Source organism: Corvus hawaiiensis, chromosome 3 (assembly GCF_020740725.1).
Source record: "Corvus hawaiiensis isolate bCorHaw1 chromosome 3, bCorHaw1.pri.cur, whole genome shotgun sequence".
Classification (NCBI taxonomy): Eukaryota; Metazoa; Chordata; class Aves; order Passeriformes; family Corvidae; genus Corvus; species Corvus hawaiiensis.
The window spans coordinates 55,644,221-55,661,545 of record NC_063215.1 but is presented as its reverse complement, the minus strand read 5'-3'; the positions used below and the strand labels follow the sequence as shown (position 1 = coordinate 55,661,545).

The 17,325-nt window shown below is 38.1% G+C and overlaps 1 protein-coding gene across 18 annotated transcripts in view; it reads left to right on the top strand.

Annotated features, from left to right (window-relative positions):
• The window catches only part of PTPRK (protein tyrosine phosphatase receptor type K), a 392,047-nt gene that overhangs the window by 188,510 nt on the left and 186,212 nt on the right, over window positions 1-17,325 (top strand). For all 18 annotated transcript variants that reach the window (XM_048296431.1, XM_048296435.1, XM_048296424.1 and 15 more), the window contains exon 6: window positions 3,209-3,383. In XM_048296431.1, coding sequence (XP_048152388.1) covers window positions 3,209-3,383 — 175 coding nt within the window. The remainder of the gene's footprint in view (window positions 1-3,208; window positions 3,384-17,325) is intronic.

Sequence of the window (17,325 nt, the reverse complement as noted above, 5' to 3'; positions counted from 1 at the left end):
ATTGAAACAGTATGTACCAGGAACCCTTAATAAGCGGAGACCACTGCTGCCTTTCTTCCCTCTCTTTTAAAATCAGTAGTAATGCTCTGACATTAAAAAGAAGAATTTAATTAAGAGATCATGACAGTGCATCTGAACTCTGACTGGCTAATGGCTTACCAGTGTAAGGGATATGAGCTGAAACGAATGCAGGGTTTTTTCTTTAACATTCATTTTTGGATGAGAACTCTCTTCTGTTTGAACTTTTCATCATTTTAATGATGGAGAACTATTCTAATGGATAAGCTGTACATGAAGAAAGACTTTGAAAATGTAGTTGTACAGTTGAATTCCCAAGAAACAAATTCTAATACAGAGAAATTAGAGCAACTGCTCCAAGTCTTGTAAAATAATATGGTAGGAAATCACTGATGTAAATAAAAAAGAAAATCTGAGGTGGTGTTGTTCTAGAACTGTAAAGCTTGTACAATTTTATTTTGATCAATTTCTCTGAAATTGCATTAATATTTCATTTTAAGTGGAGTCAAATTCACTTTGCTTCTCAACTTAAAGCGTGCAGATGATCTTAAGTAAGCAAGCTCTGATCTTCAGAGCGTAAATTATTCTATATAGCAAGCTTGGATGTGCTTCTCTGCTGCAGACTAAGTGCTTGGTGTTCCAGTTTAAAGCACTGAACTTATTGAAATTAAGTCCTTCATTTTAGAAAACTCCCTAATATTTATTTTTCCCTTCATAGCAGAATGACTGCATTACATGGTTTACTTGTCAAGTCTGCTATCATATAAGTTTTAAAAATACACCATCAGTTTATTATTGGCTGCTCGGTATTTTTGACAATCACGTGACAAATTTGTATTTAATGGGGGAGCTTGACTTCCCTTTGCTGGGTGGCTATGGTGTGGCAAGGTCATAAGGGTATGGGGCAAGCCTGAGAGGAAGAAAGTATCATGAGGTTTATTTTTTGGGTTACTTCAAGGCACTAGATCCAAAGGTTATATTAAGTTATCATTTCAGACAGTCCAAACCTTTGGTAAACACTGGGGGGAGTGAGGGGGGGAGGTAGGGCGTGGGGAGAGAAGGAGGGTGGGGAATGCAGGGCTTGAAAATTCTTCTTTCAAATTTAATATTTTCTATCAGGAGAAGCCGGCTGGAGGGGAAGGTGCTCCTACCACAAAATAATTTTACTCTTGTTTAAGCATCACCAAAATAAAGCCTTTAACATCATCCCTCATTTGCTTGATTTTGGAATCTAATAATTTCATTGACTCCTGAAGTTCAGTAAGGCCTTTCATTTGCAGGAGTATTTGCAGGCATCAGAAAACTCCCTTAATTTTTCTAAATGGGAGTCAGAGACCCACAGAGCTGAGGAGGGAGCCTGTGTCTGTCACTGGGTGACTTGGCTGCATCACAATTGGTCCAGGTATCCTAGTGCCCAACATCCATTGCTTTTGCCCTGGGAACACCCACTCAGAGACCACCCCTGTGATAACCAGGCTTGTGGTGGTTTTGGGATGATGACAGTTTTAGGGAAAAACAATGAGAGTACCTCTTGGGAGTGTGCCATTTTGCTCTGGAGATCTGTTTTCACTCTTGGTATCTTGCTGCTCTTTCTGGCTGTGCCCTGCAGACAGAGTTTATGCCTGAGGAATAGCTCCTTTTTGTTCCTGGGGAAATGACAAAGAGGGTGGCTGGGTGAGGGAAACTGGATGGTGTCTTCCTGCAGTGAGAAAATCACACCAGTAAACCTGTAGCTGGTAATGGTGATGGCATGGTCTTTTTAGTGGAATATGAGTGACTGAAATCTGCCTGCTTGGTGTAAATAGAATTAATCTGTTTAAATATATTAATAGTTACAGTGAATGCTTGCTTCAGTGAGTGTGAAGTAGTGATGGACCCCTGGTTAATCTACCACAAAACTGTTTAAAGTGACTAACCCATGCTAGGACGACAAAGGGTAGATGTAAAATGAAGCGTCTGAGTGTTATGAAGTACTCCTGCCTGTGACAGGAGGCTGGCTGATATACACATGCAACATTAAATCATCTCCTTTTTCTGCCCTTTGTGTTTTGCCACAGGCTTTCACGTTATTAAATTCCGTGGCTCAGCAGTAGCGCTTTTTGTGTTAGAAAGCTTGGAGTTTAAAACCTCAATGAAGTTTCTCATTCCTGGGGTTGATTAGAGCTAAAAATGTCCACAGAGGTCATGCTTTGCTATGCATTGAGCAGAATGGGTGGTTACAAGAAAATGCTGACATTTTTCTAGGGACTGAGCAATACTGAGTGCTCAGAAACTATATCCTGGTCAGGGAATAACATATAGTTGATCCATGGGATAGAGCAGTGACATTGCTTGTTCGCTTGGTGCATGTTTCTGGGGGTTTTTTAATGCTGACTTTTGGTGAAGGGTCTGTTTTTCAGTTGAAATCAAAATAGAGCATTTAATGTGAATGGTAATAAGGAAAAAGAATCCCACAAGAGCTCAAACTGTTTCTATCTTACTGACCTGTCACCTGGCACCGCAGCTCCAGACAGATTAAATTTTTCAGTGATTTGTGGCAGCTATGATTTTTTAAGAACTCTCTAAGCTCCTTCCTTTAAATGAGATCTGTGTTATTCCTCTTTTAGTGGCTTCCTGCCCTCCACTTTTTATGTCAGCTAGCTTTAGACGGATAGGTGGTGCTTAGTATAACAAAGCTAAAATTTTAGAAGGTATTGAGCTTGGACAGATAAAAGGTAGCATTAAAAAGGAAACATTGGTTGGTTGGTGTAAAAGAGCTGTTGCAAACCTTTGAAATCCCTCAATGCCAGGTTTGTTTAAATATATCTTACAATACACCCAGTTGTATGTGTCGTAAATCTGCTTAAAGTTGAATGAATTTTCTTGGGAGTACAACTGCTACTGCTGGGCTGTCCTAGGATGATTTCAGCTATGAGGCAGTTGCAGCTTAGTATGTCATGGTCATGTTTCGTGCCAGTGCAAAATCCTGATGGTGCTTTTCACTGCCAAACTTGATTTTTAAATGCTATTGAGTACTGCTTGTTTCTTGATGCGACCCCAGCACGGAGCTCTTCTACCACGGAAATGGAACACGAGCTGAATGCATTTGAGTTGAGGTTTTGGTTTTTTTGTGTCTTCTTTATATGATGATAAGGATAAATGTCTTTTATATCTTTTGAGATAACTCTGCTGTGGTTACTCTTATTTTCAGAGAAGAAATGGAGAAGATATTCCAGTTGCTCAGACTAAAAATATCAATCACAGAAGATTTGCAGCTACCTTTAAGTTGCAAGAGGTGACAAAAACCGATCAGGATTTATACCGCTGTGTAACTCAGTCAGAGAGAGGTTCCGGAGTGTCAAACTTTGCTCAACTTATTGTTCGAGGTAAAGTTTTAATTTTTTTCATTTTATCCAGTTAAATGCTTGTAATACCAGTGCTTTCTGCTTACATTTTTTATTTAGCCTCCATTTGCCTTGATCTGAAATGATCATACAAATATAACCCTGTGAAATTGTCAGAAGATGAAAGACTGATTTGTAAAGCTTCTTAAAATTGCTTTCCACAGAATGCATCTGTGTAAAACCCTGATCCCACAGCATGTGGAATGTGCCTGCATGCTCTTCTGTGGATGCTATGTATTGAACTTAAGGTGCAAATCAGATTCCACCTATACATAGTTACCATTCCCTTTTAAAATCTGTTGCCTTGAGCACACTGGTAGTAGAACAAATAATACATTTTTCTGCTATCTGCAAGACAGGTAGATAAAGAGTTGTAAACTTTCACCCACCCAAGGATGGGGAGCATTGTGGAGAGGTTCTGTGATGATTTCCAACACTGAAGTAAAAGGAAAGAAAACTTGCTTTTCCCACTTGAAATATCTTTTTGGTTGAAATTAATTCAAAAGCCTGCTGGTGTGAAACCATAGCTTGTTTGTGGTGTGATCGAGTTGGTAATTTTTTTTTTTTTTTCATTTTATGCTCTGGAAACCTGTAATCTTGACTGGAAAAGGATATGGTTGAACATAGGAGTTCAGTTCTCACTTCCAAAATTGTGTGCTGTATGACCTGTAAGCTATTGAACCACTTCTTACCTCATTGTGTCACCTCCAAAACTGCCCATTTTATTATGAGTTGTGATGAGGCTTACTGGTTTGTAAAAGGGAGAGAGAAGTGGTGTACAAAATCTATTTGTGGGGCTGCTGCGTGGTGGAGGGGCTGTTTTGGCCAGGTAGGGGCAGGGGTCTGACACACAGTGGGTTCTTGCTCGGTTTGTTGGTGAAGCAGTGGGCTGTTTGCTCAGTTTGGCATCTTGTAGTCAGACACTGAATCTGGAATGGGGACAGGGAAAGCAAGTTTATCCTCAGCCTGTAAAAATAAAAGTAGTGTAGGAAATGCCCTGACCTATTTTTTATCTGGTATTTGCTGGCAGAGGTCTTTTCCCTGGGAGACTAATTGATTGAGGTCAATCAGGTTTTATGGCTTCTATAAAACATCAATAAAAATGGGCCTTGATGACTACAAAGATTTAGACAACATGTTAAGAGCTTCTTTTTATTCTGTTAGATGTACTTTTTGTCTAGCAAACTGCAAGATGCTCTTCATCCTAATAAATTGAAATAAGTCCTTTTGAAGCAAGAAAACAAACTTTTGTTGTTAGAAAGGCAGGGAAAATCAATGTATTTATCCAATAAATGAAGTTTTCTATTTTTTTTCTAGTATAAAACAGCAATAAAATGATGTTAAGAACACTATTTGTCTCAAAAAAAACCTAAGGCAAGAATATAAAATTTCATAGAACCATCTTTTAAAATGCATAATCTTGTCCTGCTGAAAAACGTAGGTAATTTCATAGATAACACCATATTTATGGCTCAAGGCATAAATCTGATATTTAACTATATATATAGCAGCTATAGAATTGTTGGGGTTTTTTTTTATTTTAAGGTTAATTTTACTCTTTGTGTGCTTTTTATTAGAATTTTAGCTGTTTTTAAAATATAGATATACACACACATACATATATATATATATATATATTTATAAAAAAGTATTTTAAAAACCCCCAAAAGATAAACCTTCCCAAACCATTTTCATCTATTTGACATCATGGTAGAGAACAAAGATATATGTTTTATAGTTGGATTTATTGCTTGCTGTTGTATTTGAAAAGCAATATACAGTAATATATTTTCTTGTTTGTCTGGATAACTGCTAAATAAATCTTGTTAGCCAAAAAAGCATACCCATACCCTTAGGGATCAGCTACCCTGGTGTTAAAACTGTACTGAAAATTAACCATAATGACAGGTCCTATATCTCAGTGGCACTTTAAAGCTGACATCCTGCTACATGGATACAAAAGATGATAATTTTAAAGGAAATTTTTGGGCCACTGATATGAATTGGCTTTAATAAGAGCTGGCATAGTATTGCCCATTGTCAAAGATGACCCAGGGGGAAGAGTTTATTAGTGAGTTTCCTTCTAAACTGGAAGTGACAGGGCATGCTTGGGGCCCTTTTGTTGCTGTTTGTAACAAATGAAAATTTCGCTGCAGAATTCTCATGCTGAAGAGTATTGATCTGTGTGTTCTCACAGCCAGAGGAGGGGAAAAAACCAATGAAACACAATTTACTTTGTCATGGCTTTAGTATTGCTTCCAGATAATTCTGAGTAATGATAGGGTCTTCGGTTTGTAGAAGCCAAACTTTATTGACAGCAGTGTTTATTAGAGAGCCAGGGATGAGGAACAGGAGTTGTTGCTCAGTAGCTCAAAACCTTGCTGTTTAGATACATGGCCAAAATATGGATATATCTTGGGATATGTTTATACAGACATGTGATACCATAACACAGGTGTAGAGGCATCTGACACTTTCCTGATGAGCAGACAATAAGTTAGTCTTGGTAATGAAAGTTTCCAGTTCTATAATGCATATTAAGTTGAAACATCTTTATTTCATTTTGAGCTTTAGCAGAAGAATTACTTTTAGTGGAGTTCTAAACTCTATTACAGATGTAGTTACCTGGGGGGGATGGTGTACATTTAAAGACCCTGAAAGGGATAACTCAATTGCTCTGATTAGTTTTTTGAAGAAAAAATTGAACTAGAATAGGATTTATAATTAAATTAAGAGATTTTACCAAAAGTAGTTCCAGTCAATGATTTAACGTCTCACCTTTGTTTAGAGCTCGTCTTCAGCTCCCAGCTCAGTGGCTGCATTGTATTGATTTTTTACATGGTTTCTATGGCATTGCTATTATTCTTGAATGCATGCAGAAGTTCTCCCTTTCCCCTTCCTTTTACAGGAAGTTTGGTGATGTCATTACTGTTAGTTGACTTACCCTCCTGAATATGTCCATCAGATTAATTGTCTATTTATATTTTCCCTGGTAAATTGGCAGTTTCTGGGAAGGGAGTTTCTTGAAGTCTTCAGGGTTGTCTGCACTGGAACTTGAGGGAGATGCTGGGAGAGAGGGAGGAACAGTACCCGTGATAGATAAGAGTGAACAAGAAGACACTGACGGTTTCTTTCTTTTTCCTTGTTTCTTGTTTGCTTTTGAGAACAAGTGTATCATGATCTCAAAGTCTTTCTGCTCCCTTTGCTGCTTAGTGTGGAATTTTAGAAATTAAGTGCCCAAAGTGCCCACACCTGTGCCCTGGCTCGTGTATATTTGATATATAAAACTGTGTAGCCTTTCCAAGTTACAGTATCAAATGTTCTGATCTTCAGTCAGTAGAGAACTTTGCCCCATAATCACTTCTTGCACTGTTTCATTGTTCTGAGCTCTTAAAAATGTACTGGAATGTTTCTCTGAAGTTGTCAGTATTCGCCAGAAAAGTTACCTTGTGCATCAAGAAAAAGGTAGTGCCCAACAAAGCTGTGATCAACTTCTTAGTTGATGTGGCATGTTAAAATGTCTGGGAGATGGGGATGAAGCTGATGTTACATGCTCATGTGGTTAGTTAGCAAAACTTTGTAAAATAACTCAAATTCAGTTTGTCCCCGTTTGGAATGTCTTACTCTTGGGCAGTGTTGCAGGGACTGTGAATAAAATCACCATTTTCTTTGGCTGCAGTACTTGGAAGATACAGGTGATAAGCCTCTATTTTCATTTTAACATATATTAATAACAGTTTGTTGCTCCGATTGTCAAAAAAAAAAAAAAAAAGAGCAAACTACTTTCTTAAATGGTATGATAATGAATTGTACTTTATATAAGGTGTTTGTATGTTTTCCCAAGTCTGTTTTCTTCTAAAGTAGCTGCACATTATTAGCAAAATAATTGTACAACACTTGATATTATGCTATTAAATGCTGCAAAATCAGCAGGAAATATGGTATATTTTATTTTATGTAGTGGATCTTGCACATATGAGTTGGAAGAAAGTGTTTGTTAAAGATAAGTGATAAAAATATGTGAATCAAAATGTATGAATCAAATATAGTATTTGTTAACCTATGGATGGTTCTATCATGTCTGGTTCTACTGCTAAGTTTATAAGTTTATTTGAGTCATAAATTGCAGCAATTTTTAATGTTTTTATGATGTAAATTCTTTTTCTTTTCAACATTTCTTCATTCAACCAAAATGGCTCTTCTGTACTGGGTTCAAAGCAAGGGGAAGTCTCTGCCTTGATTTATAGTTCCAATATGGAATTGTCTTCATCTGCCTGGTAAATCCAAGTTAGTAATAGCAAACAAAGGCAGTGTTCCTCCACTGTCTTCTGAATGTTCTTCCAAAAGTTATAAGTTCTGATGAACTGACCTGTTTTATCAGTTTGTGGATATCATTGTTTCTTGTATTTGATTTGACATTGCAAGCAGTCTCTCTTCTGAGTCATCAGGTTCAAGTTTTGGTGGAGTTTGGTGGGGTTTTATTCTTCTTTGTTTGCCTTACTGGGCTGAGTTTGCTATCAGGAGCAGTTCTTGTTATGCAAGCCTGACAGTGATTTTTCTGCCTTTTTTGTCTGAATCTCTTTAGGGATTTTGTATAGGCAAACTAGTAATTTGGCTGGTTCCCGGTGATGCTAGAACACTGTGAAGATGGAGTTTGCCCCTGGCAAATAATGGGAGCACTATTTTTTTTTTTCTTACAAGAAAGCTTTGAAATATTTCCATTTGAGAAAGCTGTGGACTGAAACGCACTTTCCAAATTTCACTGGTAGTTGTTTTTTTCTGGAAAAAAAAGGTGAACTCTCTAAACTTGCTTCAGATGTGTGTACTCAATTTTGTGACTTGGCTTATTTGTTCAGTATAATAACAGACTTAAAAATATGCCAAGGAGAGCACTAGGTGGCAGGTAAAAAGTAAATACATCAGGTAGCCTGAATTTATACTCCCTGCCTGCAAATAGACTGAAGTATTTTTATACCAATTTTGCAAAATGCCCCATATTTCTGTCCTCCATTATTAAGTTCTCTGATAAATAGGAAATTCATTAAAAAAATTTTCCCCCCTTCTGGTGCTATTACCCAGCATCATAAGTATTAGACAGTTCAGGTTTTTGTGATGCTATGTAATGTGTTCAGAAATTCTCCAAGAGACAGAGGCTTTGGACTGTATTTTTGAAGAGTCTTGAAGAGGGCCTTTGGAGTGTGTTTTTCTGAATGAACTCAATTTCACACCAGAGAGGAAATTAGGGAGAGAGATTTGCAGTGCAAGTCCATTTATTGAAATCTGTGGGCTTTACATCATTACCTTGTAAAAGTTTCCTTTTCAATCATCACCAGACCTCAACAGAGGTATGCAAATATTTTATTTGAGTCAGAAGACCCCTGTGGCTGCCATTCTTGATTCATAAGATGCATTCCTGGAGTATTGATATTAATACTGCTACACTTTTGGATACTCAGCTCATCTTCAAAATTACTTTTTACTCTAAGTTTCCTCATTAGTTGTAGCCTAGTCCTCACATGGCTGTATCCCTGCAGGACGAGTAGATGACAATGTCATATTTACTTTGCAGTGTTTGGAAAAATAAGGAAATTATTTTGTGAAGTTTTTCTAAACCTTGCTAATAAAACACAGGTTATATTTTGAGTGTATGTTTAGGTATAAGCATTCTTCAGAGAGTCCAGGATCCAATTAAGTTGATCTTTTTATGGCATTCTCTGGTTTTAATTTCTCTACTGTATTAAGATCTTATCCTCTTTAAGTAGGTTTAACATGTGAATCTTCCTATTTTCAATCCTCTGTTTCTTACAGAAGGTAAAGAGGGTCTGTCACCCTGAAGTCAAATCCCAGCGTTCTTTACATATAAAGAATGAAACAAGAATATAGGAAAATGCCTCAGAAAAACTTTACGTTCATAATGAATAAATTGAGCCAGATAGGAGTCTCAGTTTTGTCATTCATCTACATATCAGAAAGAATAGCAGCTTCACTTTCAGGCAACTCTTCTGTGGAAGTAACTCTGCTCAGCTCCTTTGCTGAGGCAACATTTGTCTCTGGTTTATATCATTAATAGATACATTGCTCATTTTCTTTAGGAAGTGCAGGAAAGTTGCTTTTGCTGGAGAAGCAGGAGAAAACAGTTTTGGCTGGATTTTTCAAAGGAGCCAAAGAGACTTTGTTTCACATGAGGTAACAGAAATGCCAGGGATTTGGCATAGGCTCCATTCCATCTTTCTGCGTTGAGTAGTCTTGGCTGCACAGGTTTACATTTGAAATGACAGTCACAGAATGGCTGAGATTGAAAGGCACCTCTGGAGGTCATCTGGACCAAACTCCCCCTGCTCAAGCAGAATCACCTAGGGCCAGTTGCCCAGGATCATGTCCAGATGGCCTCTGAATATCTCCAAGGATGGAGATTCTGCAGCCTCCTTGGGCACCCTGTGTCAGTTCTCAGGCACCCTCACAGTAAAAAAAGTGTTCCCTGATGTTCAGAGGGACCTTTGTGTACTTCACTTTGTGCCCAGTGCCCCCTGTTCTGTCACTGGGCACCACTGAAAAGGCTCTGTCCTCTTTGCACACTCCCTTCAGGTGCTCATACGCATTAGCAATATTCCCTGAGCCCTCTCATCTCCAGCTGACCAGTCTACTTGAAGTCTTTCTAATGTGAACTGGTGCTTTATTGTAGTTCTGATGTGTTCTTCAGGAAGACCTGAAACATTTAAGGTAAAGCACATGTTTTGCCTTTATTTCATAAGACATGAGTTTTGTACTGATTTTATAGGCTAAATTAATATTCTCATTAGGCAAAACCTAACATTTTCAGTGCTGCTATGCATCTTGTTAATGTATTGTCTGAACTTAGAGGTGACTGGTCTGGATCAGAGCAAAAACCCAAGTCCTGTAGCTCTGTGTCCTGCCCTGATAGCCAGTGTTTGGAGCAGAGTATCGGGGAAAAGTAGATGTAGAGGCATCCTTTGTTTACATAGAGTTTTTCTGTCCCAGGGGTCTGTGGTTCAGACATCTTCTAAGTAAAGGACAATAACCTCTCAGCCTAGACAGAGGTGTTGTGCCTTAGTTTCTCACTCATAAGCATGCAGGAACCAAACAGATTCATGATTAACTAATTAACTTACTTGGTGCAAGGGCCGTTTTCTATTTATAGTTTTCATTGCCTGGTGTATACTTTTTCCTGACATCTGTGATGGATGTTGATGCTTTGTGGCACTTTGATTCACAAGTTCAAGCAGCATGAGTTCCTCTTGTGTTTCCTGCAAGGCTTCAATACTGCCTGCATGAGAGCACATGGGATAGGAAACTCTGTGAAAATCCTCTTCTCTCTTCCCTGCTCGCTTCTCAGGGGCAAGAAGCATGATGGGAATGCTCTTTCCACAGGCTCCAGGTGGAAATCAGAACAAAAGGAAAAAGAGCAGGAGGAGGAAGGCTGGGGATGCTGACAATTTGCTGGATCTATGTTTGTATGGCTATTTTTACATCTTTTTGAGAGCTGCTTTTCTATATGTGAATATCGTTGCATTTCTAGGCATTTGATCACGTCTAGAACTACAGATAGCTTTTCTTCTGTCATTCCTAATTAGTAAGTGTGACACTATTTTGTGTGTCATTAGGTGTGACCCTGTTCTGTGTCCAGGAATGAACACATAGCAGGCCTGACTGGTTTTGTGATGGCCGTCTTTGACCAAGTTACATAAACATTCAGACAGGAATGTGCTTTCAAAGCAAATCTCCAGAAAAGGGCCCTTCCCTGCTTGCCAAGCAGTGGACTGCTACTTGCTCCTGTCAGGTCTTGTGGAGACTTTGCCATGGCTTGGCAGCAAAATAAATACAGCTGCAGGGTCAATGAAAATCAATGGAGGCCTACAATGGGGGGTAACCTGGGATGAACTTGACCAAGTGGCTCACAGTGGCAGAGGAGTTAACTCTGTTCTGTCAGGCTTAGTGCTGGCTTTAGGTAATATTCCTCAGGGGTTTTCTGCTTCTGCGGCAGATCAGGTATCACCTGCTCTGCCTACCCCAGCAAAGACAAGATACGATGCAGCTTCACTCAGCCTGAATCAAAGTGGTATTGCTGGTGATACCCCACATGTGGCATCAGCGACTGCGTGAGTGAGGTCTCACTCTTTAGGTGCACTCCTATACCTCTGCCATTTCCTCATGTGCCTCCTTATTGTGAAAGTACTCGAGTGAATCCAAACACCAAATAAAGCATTTGGGAAATTAAAATGTGATCACATTGAATAGTGGGATTCTTGTTGGCCTTTAGGCTTGATAGGAGTCAGTGCAAAGGAAAAAAAGAGGCACGGGAAAATCTTTTGACAGGTGTCACTTCAAGGAGGAAATAAGGGGGTTCTTTGTTTCTTATATCTGTGTTTTATCCAAGTGCAGTGGCATGAAGATCATTTGCAGTAATGTGATTCTTCTCATTTTAATTAGAGATGTCTCCAGACTGCCCTACCACATCACTGCTGTATTTCACTTGGATAATTTCCCTTCCAGTATCTGGTCTGTCTCTACATTTATTTAAATCAAATATTTCATTTGAATACTGCAGCTCGGAATGGTCTCTCTCAGTTTAAATGCCACAGACATTAGTGTGGAGGTTAAAATATTTACTTAAGTATAGACAAAGTTCCCTTACCTGCCATCATATTCCAGTTTGGGGGAGGGGAAAACCCCTCTAGATTTGACATCTCTGTATTGTGCAGAGTTGTTAAAAAGGGTGCCAATGAGTAGATGCATGGTAATGATGAAAAGGAGTGCATTTGGAATTCAACATAGATGGCAGAAATGCAGGGTGTCAGAGAAGCCGTATATTAAAGGGAATTTGAATTGGAAACTGAATCCCAACCTGCCACTGGGGGCATTTTGATCATTTTGATTTATTAAACTTTTATAACAGCATTCAGATGAAGCTGAATTAAAACGCTTAGTCTTGGGTGGTTTATGGTACACAAGTCATCATGCTAGTGAAGTCTCATCGTGATCAATGTAGAGTTAATTTAAGTCGCTTTTTGAATGCAGGTATACCTGTGTGCTTTAGTATATATTTAAAAATCTAACAGTGTTCTAATACTGAATCACTTAACAAAAATACAGAATGAAGCCATACTGACATTTATTTTCAGCTGCATTTGAGTGAATCTTGCTATTAAATTGTAGTTGAACTGCAGGAAAACAAACTGCGTATATATTCTTATACCAATTTTAAATATTGATAAATATACATGCATTATAAAATAGCTAGCTGTGAAAATACAACTATTTCCTTGAAAAAGGGTCATACTGCTAAGGACATAGATGCTTGTATTGTACTGTTCTGACCATCTCCCAGCCTCAGCAGCTGGACGTAGTCTCAGTGTGCACCATCCCTGCAATAAAAAGAAATCAATTACTATTAGAGTGGCACCGTAGGTTAAAGGCATTACAGGTTCACACTCAGTTTTGCAGCAAGGAGATGATACTTCGCTGCAAATGGGGAATGATGCAAAAGATGGATGAGACAGAGTTCAAGGAGCAGTACTGTGAGGGTCTGGCACTATCATTCCAAGCTGTCTCAGAGACATGATGGATGATTCAATGGCAAGAAGCAATAATACCCGATGATGAGAGATTCGTCTCCAGATCTTGAGCCCACTGCATGCTGTCTACCTGTTAGTGTTCTAGTGGCATAATGGTTCCTGATGTGTTATGAAGAACTAAACTACTGTACTTAAGCAGCTAAATTGGTATGTTGAATTTAGTAACCTAGATTTTTTTGGCAGCTTCTATGAAAGCAAGTAGCATATCAAATGCTCCTGCACATGGTAAATTTAATTACCTCTTATTTATGCATGGTACCTGTTGACAGGATCTTGTAAACTATGCTAATATGATAGGTAATTTGTTACCTCAAGAAATCACTTTCTATGTGCCCTCTGATCATTATCATGAAACATGATAAGTGATCTAGCACATGAGGTGTAAATGAAAATGAAGTACATACTTTGATTCTATGTCTAAATTGTCGCTCGAAAAGTTGTTGCAATTATAATGGAATTTATCTCATAAAAATATGCTCTGCAATGTATCAATGACGTTTAATCATCTTGATTGGGGAGTTATTTGAAGATAATTTTAAAGAGATTATAAAAAGTTCACTCAGAGTAGTTTGCATAGAAGATTTTTTTCTTTCCTAAATAGTTTTAAATATTTGTCTGTTTAATAATTCATACTGCAGGATTTTTCTGCAGTGTTAACTGCTGGAATATTTGCAGAATTATATAGAAAGGAGTGAGAAACAGATCTGCCTCTCCTGAAGAGGGAAACTTAGCTACATGCAGAAAGACAGATTTCTTCCTGCTGAGATGCAGTGTTGAATTCAGATGTGCTGGTTTACTAGAGAGCTTGTCATTGAGATTGATATGAAACTGCTAACAGGCATGTCCTGGAGAACATTTAAGGAGTGTTACAAGGAAAATGAATGTGTTTCTGTCCCCTGTTCCCCAGATATGTTCACATTGCTAATGGCAGAGTCTGTGTCCCACCTCCTTCATGAGGAAGGATGACAGTGTTGCATTAGGACTGATGTTTGAATTTTCATCTCTTCCCTAAATTTTTTGTGATTTTTATTTTGTTTCATTTTAAACTTCTTTGTTTCCAGGATCTCATCTACAACATTTCATGTAGTTATTCTGCGTCCATTTTCTTAGCCTTTTAGCATATCTTGTAGTGGCAAACATTTTGAGTGTACCATCCCAGTTGATGTCTATATGTGGTATCAAGTGCAATTTTTCACTTTCCTGAATTCTTTATTAGTAAACCAAAGAGAAAATTTCTGTAGATGAGTTTGGGGACTAAACAGAGAAAAAACACAGTGAACAGTGTTAGAAAAAAGTGAGAGCACCTTCTTAGGAATTTACTTATATTAGAAACCTTACAGACTAATAAGAATGGTCAGTAGGGATGGTAGGGAAAAGCCTCTCAACAGTCAAATTTACAAGAGTTACCTTTTTCCTTCAAGAAAGGAGGATGAAAGTACAAAATAACACAGAATGATAGAATTGTCAAGGTTGGAAGAGACCTTTAAGATCATCAAGTCCAACCGTCAATCTGGCAGTACCATTGTAACCCCTAAACCACCAAACCATCACCCAGTGCAAGATCCAGACACCTCTTAAACACCTCCAGGGATGGTGACTCCACCTCCTTCCCAGGCAACCTATTCCAATGCCTGACCACCTGAACAGTGAAAAAAATTTTTTGAATATCTAATCTGAATCTCCCCTATCTCAGCTTACGGCCTTTCTCTTTGATTGTCTCACTGCAGGCACAGCAGGAGAGATCAGTCCCCACCTCACTGCAACCTCCTTTCAGGGCATTGTAGAGAGTGATGAGGTTTCCCATGAGCTTCCTCTTCTCCAGCCTAAACAAACCCAGCTCTCTCAGCTGATCCTTATAAGACACGTTTTCTTGACCTTTCATGAACCTGGTTGCCCTTCTCTGATCACAATCCTTAATCAGTGTGATCTGAAAGACATAGATACTGCATAGTGTTAGTTATAAAGCAGGGAGAACTTTTGATAGGTTCCAGGTTTATTAAGAATGATAGTCCTAACTTTGTGTGAATTACTTAATTTGAATGAATAAATACCAGCAAAAATACTTTGCTCAATTTAGAGTTTTTCTCTGGATATTTCCATAAATAAATGGATCATAAGGCAAATGAATTTGAACTTTATTTGAATGTACCAAGCATCTTATAGTTTGTGGAACCTAGATTAATCTTTTATTAACTTTTTTGATATTTATAGTAGCTCTTTGCTCCTTGTGCCTGTCTTGTAGTAGATCCTGTAAGCCATATGGAACTGTACCTGTTTGTGGACACAAGGAAGAATACTACAAAGTGTCAATGCCATATGTGTTTTTAGTAAAGCTGTCTTACGTTAGTAAGCTGGCTTACTCATTTCCTGAGAAAATCAAGAATATTATATTGATTTCCTGATCTTTTTCACCATCCAGTAAAGATTAAGTCTAAAAATATTTTTTTTCTTTTTCTTTTTTTACCTGAAATTGGAGTTCTGAGTTTATGTGAAAATCTCAGCTTTATTCTTATGTTGACATCCTCATGGTAATGTAAGTTGTATTTTTAAACAACTGGAGATATAAAGGCTACTGATTTTGAAGGGAGAGGGGGTAAACTAGATGTTTTTCTATGGCTTAAAAATTGAGATTGAAGTCTCATGACTTTTAATGCTTGCTTTCAACTTTACTCTGACTTTGAATGATGTTGACAGCAGTTGGAAATGTCTTGACTAATGATTTATTCTTCAACTTTCCACTTCTCTTAGACTGGATGACTTGCATAGCCTAGAAAAAACAAGCTACATTTAGTGTGATCAAGTTTGTGATCTATGGGCTGCATCACCAGCCATGGGAATATTTTCCCCTTCTTTTTATTGGAGATAGAAAGGAGCAGCTGTTTGGCAGTGTATGAAGCTTGGCAGCTGGATACTTTTGTATGTTGTTTTGTTTTGTTTTTTTAATATGTGATGTTGAGGCACAGTTCCTTCTTTGAATGTGTACAGCATGGCACTTGGCCACCTTAGTGCACTGAAGAGATCTGCAAGTTTGCACAAGTATGGCATGCTGCAATCCTCACTTTTGCCAATGCCTTTTCTGTTTTGGTCTTTTTCCCTATTTTGCACCTCTGGACTTTCTGCAATGTGATTTAAGTCTGCCATTTTTGTCCTCTACCTGTTGGTTGCAACTTCTATCAGTGGAACAGAGAAAATGCTGTCAGGTTGAATGTGGCAATAAATGACAATGATGTAATTGAAAGGTGATAAAAAAGTCTGTTTTACTAGAAAGAATAGCTCCTTTTCCAAAAGGTTTTGTAAAGGTAATATAATTGGACACTTCAAGAAAAAGATTGGACTGTGTCTATTTTCTGGCTGGCTGCAGACATGTTTAAGATGTATTTTGAGTTTAGGCTTACAGACTTCTTTCCTGAGATTTGTCTTTGTTTTATGTGAGAAATTGCCTCCACCTTTTAATATTTACTTTTTGTTGCTAAAGTTCTTTACCTTCAGCCACCTCCTAATGCCATTTCAGGAATCTGTTTGACCTTCCTCTTGCATTTTGCCTTCAACACAGCTGCCTAAAGAAATATTTAATGAGTTTTATTTTTCCTGGGAACACCTCCAATACCTACTTGACCTCTAATTAGGTATGTGGACTATGCAACACAAAGAATTGTGCCCTAGTGACACTTTTTTTCCCTCCAAATTACTGTCATTATCAGTGACATTTTCACAATTAGAAACAAAATTATTCTTGTTTTTTTACTTTCAATTGTTCCAGGAACAGCTTTAGTATACAGCTTTGAATAATATTATAAGAGGTCAAAGAACTGATAGAGAGAACACAGGCTGGCTTTTCATTCAGGCCAAATCAAGTGATGGTTTCAAGAAGTTCACCAAGCAACTTTCTGGAGTTGCAGACAGATAAGACCGGTTTAATCGATGTTTTGTTTTTGCAGATTTTGCTGCCCTTTACGTAAAACCAAAAGAAGCCCTAAATTAGGAATTGAATGGTATGTCAGTACTTCCAGGCTGTAACAAAGAATTTTTAAGACGTGTCATGGAAGGAAGACAATGTTCTTGCTCTGAAGCAGAATGTTTTGTATGGGTGCTATTGCTTACATTATAAAAAATGGAGGGGACAGGCAGGGGAACATATGTGCCGAACAGTACGTGCAAACAGTCACCTTATTAAGGAGACTATCCCCCAAGACATTTACATCATTAGGACTTCTGATAATTAAGATAAACTATACTTCAGTATGGAGAAAGCCTTCTGGCCAACTGACTAAGCAGATGCCAAGTGGAAGCAAATGAAGCTAAGTAGAGCTCTCAGGCAATTAACAGAAATT